Here is a 10,564-nt window from a genome sequence, read left to right on the forward strand (position 1 = left end):
GCATTATCGTCGCTGCTTTATCAGCGTTGTTGTGCTTAGTATTTTTTCGGTGATTTCGGCAACCGAACCGAACAACGATCGCAGTGCTCGTCGCGACGTCGTCGTCGTCGTCGCCGTCGCTGTCGTTGTCGTCGGCGATTGCTTCAATTCCAAGTCTGCGGTTGAATTGAACGGGTCGGTTCCGGTGTTTGTTGCTCGTGTTCTCGTTCACGTTCTATATGCTGGTCGATCGGATCGGTACGATTCTGAAACGGACCAGACCCGTCGCTGGATGCGAAAATTCGTGTTAATTGAAATTCAACGGAAACTTGTGCCTGTGATTTATTTTGTGCAGTGTCTGTGCTACTCGCATTTGAGAAAATGATAATCCACTAAACGGAAACCCGCAAGAATATCGAATACGATCAATGAGTTTAAGGATTACCTTTTCATCTTGAGCACAACGCTTATTAAATGGGATTATACCACACAACTTGGATCACCTAAGGTAAAAGGAAAACCATTTAGAAATACATACGAAAAGTCATTTGTTTTCGAAACGTTATCAGCGTTGGAAGAGGTTATCGCCAAGTCTCAAAGATTATGAAATATACTCGAATAGTATTGCTTTAGTGTTTCGTCCCTGAGTTTCTTATGTTCTTCAGTTTTATTTAGTTCGTCATATTTACGTTGCTCTCAAGTGAAGCTTTTACGCTTCACAACATAATGAATGAGATAAAAAAGTTAAATTGATTTCAATTGAGCGAAAAGTCGCAAGTGTGGCACGATTGCTGGGAACTGAAAGTGGAAAACAGACTTATAAATGGAATGGTCAGACATTTCCTGAACTACTAAGCGATATTTCGTAAATAATATAAAAATGAGTTTTCTTATTTAAATTGGAGTAAAAATGAAGCTTCACATGTGCTGAGACTTTATTTACGATAATATAATTTTCTTCTAACTAAATAAGCGTAAAGTAGAGCTAAAGTAAAAGCGTCGCATTATCATAGAGTTCGAGGTGCCACCTGCCTTATCGTGTAATGGTTCTTAATCTTTATACTCGCAATTACTGTTGGAATAGCTGTGTGTGCCATAGCCATATACTACTTAGCTTTAAGATAATACTTACTATGACTCTGTTCTTTAATGACATTCTGTTCAAGCTAAGACGATTGTACGTGTTGGAAAAGGCACTTGAGTAAGTGGTTCATGATTTTTTTATTTTTTCTATATCATGAATCATGGCAAAATGTGATTTCCTTTTGAATGTAGATTATTAGATTTTAGCAAGAAATGCCAAAATTATAATTTGACGTATGTTATGTATGTTATAGTTCTTGAAACCGATTAGTTTCAGCTTAGTTTGTTGTTATTTATGTGGTTTATAATCTCGCAAGTTATTTTTAAATTTTGGTGACTTATAATTACATTGTTGACAAAGTAATCTTCAAGAAATATGAAATATGATTTGAAAAGCAAAAAAATTTAAATTTTTGAATTTTTTTGGCCCCAAATGTCCATAATATGGCAGATCTCTACTGACCGATAATATAAATTAAATTTGTTATTTTTTAAATTTTGTGTATGTGCAGTTAAAAATACCATAAAATTCGTATTGCTAAAATCAATGTTAGGAAACATTTTAAGTAAGATATTGTTTTCTTGATTATTTTTCGTTTTTACATAAGAAAATTAAAGGTTCAAAATATGTCGGATTTTGTTGGTGATATTTCAAATATTATTTTTTTAATTTTCTGGAAATTTTCTTAAAATAAATATTACAAATTTATAATACCAAAAAACTTCTCTGGATCCCTTTTTATACACACTCTAATCATCTAATACAAGATGAACACAGAATCTTCTCCACATTAAATATAATATGCTGTTAATAATTTTTCACCAAACTTCTTCCATAGTGATTAATATGAAGATCTCGTATTTCACCTTTATCTTTCCCCCCTTTTTTTCGCTTTTAGACAAATCTTTCCCGGCTGTTTTGTATAATGCTTATTCGGAGCTTATGACACATTTAATTCTTAGTCTTTGCTGATGGGTTCCTCAATTAGTGCAATGGTCAGCTACGAGTGTTTTCTGCTGAGGCAGCTGCTCTCTGGGGGAATGTTTTCTTGATTGCGTTTAATTGAAATAAATGGGCAACGTTTTTATTATACTACACAACTTGCATGCTTCCATATTTCTGCTGCTGCTGTTGTTGTTGTTGTTGTATTCAATTAATTTCAGTTGGCTCTTAACTTCAAGTTGAAGCGTTGTTTTCGTCATTGTTTTTCACTTGCCAGCAGACAGAGTCTGATAAAAAAGCATAGAACTTTGTTTGTGTGTTGTGCACTTGACGCACGCTCGATAAGATTCAGTGACAGTTAAAGACAGTAGAGTTTTCTCTGGCTCAGTGATGCCCCCTTGAGTAAAAGCCTCTTGCACGTATACACGCAGTGTTTCAACACACTCGCAGTCTAAACAAATAAATCTTTATCACACGAAGCAGCAAAAAGATACAAAATAAATCTTCCATAAACACACACGCACATTCATCACACACACACACACTCAGTTTGTACACACCTGTTGAGGGCGAGGCGAGGAGTGGAACATAGAACATTCGCATGACGCCCACAAAAGTGTGACAAGGGGAATCATCGGAGCACATAAATCCATTCACAAATGTTTAGAATGTTATTAAAATATTTGAAACTAATTTAAAGTTTTTTCATTTTTACATTTCTGTTTCTATATATTTTTTTTATAGTATTTTATAGTATTTAGAATTTCATTTTTTATAGATGTTTTTTTTTTGTTGGGTTTGTTGTATTTTTGTTGTTCGTTTGTTTCTTATCCCATAATCGCTTGCTTAGCATCTGTTTGCCTATAAACATAAATAATTTTTGGTTTCATATTTATCATTAGCCAGGCTGTAAGCCATTGCCTGACACATTCACCCCGCCCATCAAAAATGTGTATAGATAGCGATGGTATACCTCCATCTCTTCGTATCTACATATATGTTAGATCTGCATTTTGTTTGAGAACTGTCGAGCATTGTTTGGTTTGCTTTTGCCTTTTCGATTGAGCCTAATATATAAATAAATATGGCACAAAATGCGGCCAAAGTGGAAAAAAGCATAAATCCGTATGGAGGCTTTTCCCCCATTTTTCGTTTCATTTTCATTTTCATTTGGATTTTCATTTCATTTTAATGCCACCTACATAACGTATAAGGCCATCATCATCATCATCGTCGAGGGGAAGAAGTAAAGTGTGCGCTATCTCTGAACTCTTTTACGGCCCTTGAGCTATCCATTTGGCATCCGTTTGGCCCTTTTTATTGCCAATTCTATTGAATTTAAATCGAACAAATGTTCCTCCCGCCACAACATGTTGCCACGCTCCCCTCCCCATCCATCTCATCTTTATATCTGGCCAATCCCAATCCCAACCCCGACCCCAATCTTTCATTTTTCCTCTAATAGAATGGGTGAAAAGTTATTAAGCCGAAATGAATAAAAAATTGCTGTGTGTGCCATAAGTTTGCAGTTGCTCGCTTGTCTCTATTGTTGTTCTTTTCCTGCTTTAAATGTTGAACCAAAAAAAAATTTAAATTAAATTTTGAAACAAATATATGGCATATATAAGTAAGTATTTATAGCCCATATTGCCATAGCTCATTGTTGCGGTCGCTGTCTGTGGAGATGTGTGTGTGTGTGTGCGTGAGTGTGTGTGTGTGGGGAAATCACTTCAATGCTTTTTCCCTCTTATTTTTCAGTTTCCTTATTTTTAATTCTATTTCGCCGATTCGGCAGGCGTCTCTAATGACAGAGGTACACAGACAGTGCGTCGTAATTGTTGGTGTACCTGAGTGAAGAGTTTGTTAAATGCTTTTTTATTGATATTAGATTTGGTAATAGAGTTTTTTATTGGTATTTATATTGGTATAAACAAAATATTAGTATTTCCTCTTTATTGCTATTTCATTAATATTAACATCGAATAGTTGAAACTCTTCTTCATTGACTTCCCCAAAAATAAATAAATATTTTAAGATTGAAATTCGTATTAGCATTTTTGTGTTAAGATTTTCAAAGGCGTTTTTATATGCATTACTTAGAGATTACTTGAAACAAAAATATATTAGTAAAATTGACATTAACACAATTATCTTTATTTTGAGCTTGACAATAATGTAATTAGCTGAGACATTGCAACATTCATCATAATTAATACAAGCTTAATTTCTATAGATTGTTTTGAAATATTATTATTATAATTATTGATAAGATGAGCCAGAGTGACTAAGACCTTCAGCCTAACTATAGGAATATCTTTACTATTACTCTAATGTTTGTATTCAGAATATCAAAAAAATAGCATTCATCATTAATTTCCATTTTTGTTGCATTTGCATTTATTGCCCATTATTACTCACTTCTTTACAATCTTTTACCTATACAACAAATCTTTAATAACTTTGGCTTCCATTAGACTAGAACTTCTAGCACTTTTCTCATTTCCTACACCGTGATAACTTATCTAGCCAGGTCCACACATTTATCTACGCCACTGTCTGCGCACATTCCTCAACTCTTTGTCAATTGGGGCAGAGTAATTTCTGGGCAGAGTCCAAGAAGAATGTCTGACAAGTGCTCGCAGGAAATGGAATCACTTTGCCATGGCTTCGACTTTTCCATTTTTTATTGGCCAAGCGGGAATCCGTTTTATTTTTTGCTTTTCCTCGATATATTTACACATTTATTATTGATTGCTTTGCTGGCAGTTTGTTGGCGTTCTTTTTTTCTGTGTGTTATCGGTTATAGGGCGACATTAAGGCCATGCATTATTGTTCAGACTTGAAACGGCTTGGCAAATGACTTATTGCGGCACTCAAGACTAGATATGTCGAAGAACCCATTGTTGTCGGTGGCTCATACATCATTCAGCCGCACAATAAGTTCTCATCAAATAGGACAAACGATTACGCTTTGTATACCCTGCGAACAATGGCAGGCTACAGGGTATGTGGCAAGCAATTGAGAAATACTTTTTGGTAATTCGATGCGTTTGTTTGTTGAAAAAAGCTGAACTTGAGACGCGAATGCCGCAACTATGCGAAACCTTCTTTGGAGGTGACTACGCTCCTCCGCCTCCCTATCGTACCTGATATTTTGCGAAATTATATAAAATAATAATAACAAGTTAGTCATAAACAAAAGCGTTGATATCACGCAACTCACAGAGAACAATGTGGAATCGACCTCTGGCTGCACTTTACCAAATTGCACTTCAATGGGGCGTGACAGCAGCATAAACAAATCAAACTGGCGGCTGTGAAAATTGCATTTCCTTTCGCTCGATATCAATACAACAGAATGTGTGTTTGAAAAATGCATTAGCTCGGATTATCAAAAGCACATTCACAACAATTCGAGCTGTTTTTGCTGATTTCATTCATCAAAATTTTGCGAAAAATGCTCGAAACCGTTTTGTTTGAGTTTCGTGTGGTTTTGACACGTTTTCAACTTGCAATAAAAGAATCGCCATAAAGTTCGTATCTATATATGATTTATTGTGCGTTTCTGTTTGATGTTGTATCAAGAGATATAAACTTGTGAGGCGTAACATCGATAAGATAAAAGTTGAAAGCAAAACCCCAAAAAAAAAAAATAGAAAGAAATGGCAACACCTAAGACTATTCTAATTCGGATGTGAGTGAGTCAGCTGGTTTTGTTGTTTTAGCAGGTGGTTGACAAATTTATACTAAAAATAAATTGCAAGTTGTAATATTGTTTTCATTGGAAGGGCGAGTGTTTTGTACTTATTGTTTAACTTGTCATCACAATGAGTTTATCACACAAAGCTTTTGACATTTGTCACTCAATTCCAGCTATCTTGCAGGGTATCTCTTGTCTATCAGTTTATGTGTGACAAGTTCAGCTTGATTGGCGCACAATGCGAACGGAGCCCCCTTGACACTGAGTGAAGGCATTACGGCGACATGGCGTATACGTAACGTGCGCATCACGCATACGCCATGGTGTGCGCGCTTCAATTCAATTGTTGGCCACAATTTAGCCGTAGTTCACAACTAATACAATTCACAGCCACGCCCACGCACTGATTGCCGCCCCCAGCAGCTGCTGCGCTTCATTGAACAGAAATAAAATAAAAACCCAAAACAATGACCCGACCCGAACCGATCGGGGGACTGATCCTCTCAATGGCGCGGCAATGATCTTGTAATTTGTTAATTCGAAACTAATTGTTTTTTTTGGGGTCAGGTGCGGCTAGTGTGCTAGTGGTCAGTGTCTACATTTAGTTTTATTTATTATTTTGCATTTAGGCGCGCTGCACAAATAAACAAACTAACGCCGAAGTCAAAGATTTATCGACTCGCGACTGATGAATCAGCTGGGTTTTACGGGATTTCACTGGCTACTGTGTCGATTGTTTTCCATTTCTCACTCTCTTTCTCTTGTTCTCTCTCTTTCGCTTTCAGCATGGAGCTGCGTTGCCTGCTACTAAACATTGTCTTCATATCCGTTGTGAACGCGATGCTGGCCTTTGGCTTTGTCAATCAGGATGAGGGCCGTCGATGTACGTATGGTCGCATCGAGAAGCTGATGCGTATACGCTGCCACGATATGGACCTCAAGGAGGTGCCACAGAACCTTAAGAGCTCCGTTGAGGTGAGTAAACAATCATAAATTATGCAGCTGATTAAAGAGACCTTTTTGGGGTGTTTGGGTCAATTTGAGCCAATAAAAATCACATGACCCGTAGCTAATTCTCTTGTCTCATATCCCAGACCCCAGTCGGAATGTACTTGCTATTGCTGATGTCTGCCAGCTCACTCACAACAACCCCTGAAACACATGCGAAAGTCAACCTCAATTGAGCTTAATTAAAGCATAAAGAAGTTGACTTGTTGCCCGACATAAATATATGTATTTGTTATGCATGTGCGTCGACCCCAAAGCCCATTGGGCAGCATTGTTCAGTGAATGGGTATATATGTACATATATGTTATTTGGCAGACAAATTAAGAATTGCTGAGAACTAAACCGCACAAAATTCTCAATTCAACGAACATTTGAGAATGTGTCGAAGAATTGCCAAGGAATATAGTGAATTAACTGACTTGTCTTTGGCAACAATTAAAATTTATTCAATTCAACTGTTCGCAAACAAATTAATTAGTTCTTACAGTTAGAGCTTAATTCATTTTAAAATTTATATATACATTAGAATTGGCAAATGCAAGCAATTTAATTTAATGTAAGCTAAATTGCATTTTGGGTATTGCTTATATATTATTATTTCCTTAAGCACAAGAATATAGAGCAATAGCAATTCGATAAAATAAGTTTGTTTGTTAGCTGAAATAGAAATTCCCTAACATACGTCATTGGTTGTTGAAGTAATCTATGTTTTCTACATTCTATAAAAATGAGACTCACCCATTTCCTGTCTTAGTGCAATGCATGAGACATGCCAATAAATAAGTTTATAGCTTACATTTTATATTTATTATTAATGTGTTATAAAGTTTTTAGACCCGTTATCCATACTCTTAATTTTTAACCTAAATCACGAGATCGTGCAAATTTGCTTGTGATCAGATAAAAATTGTATAAGTTATGTAAGAAATGGTTTTGTATGGTGGAAAATGGGATTTTGTTGCTTTGGTTGACAATCTAGTATATTTTGCAATCTATGGTATTTTTTAATGGTACTATATCAATATACCAAGAACATAGCATTTGATCCGTTACATTATTTTTTTGGTATATTGATTTGGTATTTTAAATCGGTATATTAACTCGGTATATCTTAGGTATAACACCGTACTGTTTTATTTTTATTCAACATAGGTAGCGGGTATCTCAAAGTCGAGCACACTCGATTGTAGCCTTTTAACTTGCTTTAAATAGCAAACTTAGACAAAAAAAATAATTTTGGTGCTTTTTACTTTTTACTTAACTACTATTTATTTTGCTAAATTGGCCATAATTCTTTTCTTTTGCTAAAAACAACGTATTTTAGTTTTGTACTTGCGGAAGCAATAAATAAACTTTTCTTTTCACCGCATAAGTATTATGAAAATAAGCAATAAATGACATGAAAATAGAAAGTTATTTATATTTTCTTAAAACCCACTCTCTAAGTGAAATTATAAAATCAATAATGCAACAAAAGTAAAATTTAGTCGAGATAGAAAAGTTTTTCGCACTCATATCCAAGGGATAGAAAATTCTTCCCCTCATGAATAAAAACATCATTTGATAAACAGACAATTTTCCCAACTATGACTCAACAAAATCGCAAAGAAGAAAAACTGCAAATCATAGTTAAATATTGTTCGATTCATTTACAGGTGCTGGACTTATCGTACAATCGCATTAGGAAGCTGAGAAGTGGCTCGTTTCAGCGCTACACCGATGTGAAGTTTCTAATGCTGTATGAGAATATGATTTTATCGGTGGAGCCGGGCACATTTGAACCACTCACCGCACTGCAGGTAAGCACCACTGACTGCACTCAAATGTCGCAAATGTCTAATTGGCGTGCTGGCAAATTGTAGTCGCAGTCATAATTGCGATTATCTGTTACGGTTTAGAGCAAGCAACTAACTAACTAAGTGTGTGTGTGCATTGATCCATTGATCTATCTCTGACAGGAAGTCGATCTATCGAATAATGGGTTAACCACAATTCCCATGGAGCTGTTTCAACTGCCAAAGCTGCGCAATCTCTACATGGACAGCAACGATCTGAGGGAGCTGCATCAAGATCTGGCACTGCTGGAGACGCCAATAAGGGCGCCAATCGAATACCTGAATGTGGCCAATTGTGAGCTACACGATATACCCGATCTGGGCATATTGCCAAGTGAGTGTCTCCGAACATCGGAAATATCTTTATAGAGTCTTTTGCTGATCATATTCGTATATTCCCATTTGTGTAGATCTGTGGCAGCTGAATGCTTCGTCGAATCCATTGAGCAACTTCGACATGAACAAATTAGGCAATTTGTGCCATTTAAGAGTCATCGATCTGACCAAAACACAGATCAGTCCATGCAGCTGCCAACAAGTCACCAATCACCTCAGCACATTGGGCGCCAGTCCACAATTTGTGCCCGTTTGCATGGGTAAGTTGCCTGCTGCCTGTTGCAGCTGCTGAGCATCTTTTCTCGCTAATTTTGGCACATGACCAATACGGTTCTTGCTTTTTTTTCTATATTTCAGCAGAGGCGCTAGACAGCAACGCGTGTCCACTGAACTACAATCGCACCGTGGACTCGCCGACATTCCACAGTTGCCTGACCAGCGCGGAGTTGGCCGAGACGCGCGGCTTTTGGCTATTTGCCGCCGGCTGCTTTGGCGGCAGTTTGCTCGTGCTGCTAGGTGAGCGTCCCTCTGCATCTGACATCTGTCTATCTATCTATAACTTTATATTTATCTCTTTCTCTCCACTTTTTGTTATATAGTATTTTGCTACTGCATCCACAGATGGCGCAAGAAGCGCAGAAATCGTCGCCTTAGCCAAGCGGCACAGAATCGCAAGCATTTCGTCATCTCGCCACGCAATGCCACAAATAATCGGCTGGAGGATCAACCCCTGCACTGTGATACTGCCTGATCATAACCATAACACATACTATCACTTAGTTTTATAAGCATTGACTAATTTATTAGCCTAGCCTTAGTTTGCTTTACTTAAACACTTAGCTGTAGTCTTGACTTCCTACCGAATTGCCATAAATAATTACCAAAAAATATGAAGTGCCTTGCTCATGCACTACTTACAAGTATATGTGCTAGTTTTAGTTAGTTTAACTTGAACTAATCGATAAGTTACCTAAGCATAAGTCAGCGAACCATCCAAAAAATTATTTACAAAGATGACAATAATTTTAAATACAAATCTTAGTTAACAATGTCTACATGCGAGCATTTTTATTCTATTACAATCTAAATCAAATAAATATTTAAAAACAATGTTATCTTTTCTTTTTTCAAATTCTATATTATTTTAAAACAGGCTTACATTAGAGACAAAAATATATTTACATATATAAAAATTATTTAACAATTTTGCTAACACGTTTAAAATAAAACTTATTTTTTAACATTTTTTAAAATTTTTATTAAGAATATTCGAATTTGTTTTACAAAATTCATAGCATACTTTTGAGCAGTCTTTAATATTATTTCCAATGGCGCCTTAACATATGCAATAGTTTTGTAGCAGAAGCAGAAATGATAGCATAACTTTGGGCTTGGTAGTTAACAGTTAACTGTTATATTACAGTATTATTAGCTGTAATACCAATATGTTATAAGCAGTAGAATTCTTCGTTTTTAGTTTCCACCTTCGTATTTTTGCTTCGATATTTTAACCCAATTGCGGTTAAATTGAGATGAAGTGTTCTGGAAATATAACAATATACCATATGAATTGTAAACAGCTTTAGAATTAATATGCTAATTTTAAAAATTTATTTCAAGTTTCTTACAAGTAATACAATAATAATTAGAAAAATTTCGTAAAAAAAGATAAACGGTCT

The 10,564-nt window shown here is 35.9% G+C and overlaps 1 protein-coding gene across 2 annotated transcripts; it reads left to right on the forward strand.

Moving 5' to 3' along the window:
• The first annotated feature begins 142 nt into the window (after window positions 1-142).
• Window positions 143-9,976, forward strand: LOC132793506 (tsukushi). Of its 2 annotated transcripts, none has more exons than XM_060803463.1 (7): window positions 143-487; window positions 6,491-6,680; window positions 8,370-8,513; window positions 8,673-8,883; window positions 8,960-9,145; window positions 9,246-9,401; window positions 9,485-9,976. In XM_060803463.1, exons 2-7 carry the CDS (start codon window positions 6,492-6,494, stop codon window positions 9,634-9,636), a joined length of 1,038 nt encoding a protein of 345 aa, XP_060659446.1. In that variant the 5' UTR covers window positions 143-487; window position 6,491; the 3' UTR covers window positions 9,637-9,976. The 2 variants fall into 2 exon arrangements, with proteins under 2 accessions (XP_060659446.1, XP_060659445.1); XM_060803462.1 differs by having other exon boundaries at window positions 144-487; window positions 9,243-9,401; window positions 9,485-9,975.
• Window positions 9,977-10,564: the final 588 nt, after the last annotated feature.

This window comes from Drosophila nasuta, chromosome 3 (genome assembly GCF_023558535.2).
Source record: "Drosophila nasuta strain 15112-1781.00 chromosome 3, ASM2355853v1, whole genome shotgun sequence".
Lineage (NCBI taxonomy): Eukaryota > Metazoa > Arthropoda > Insecta > Diptera > Drosophilidae > Drosophila > Drosophila nasuta.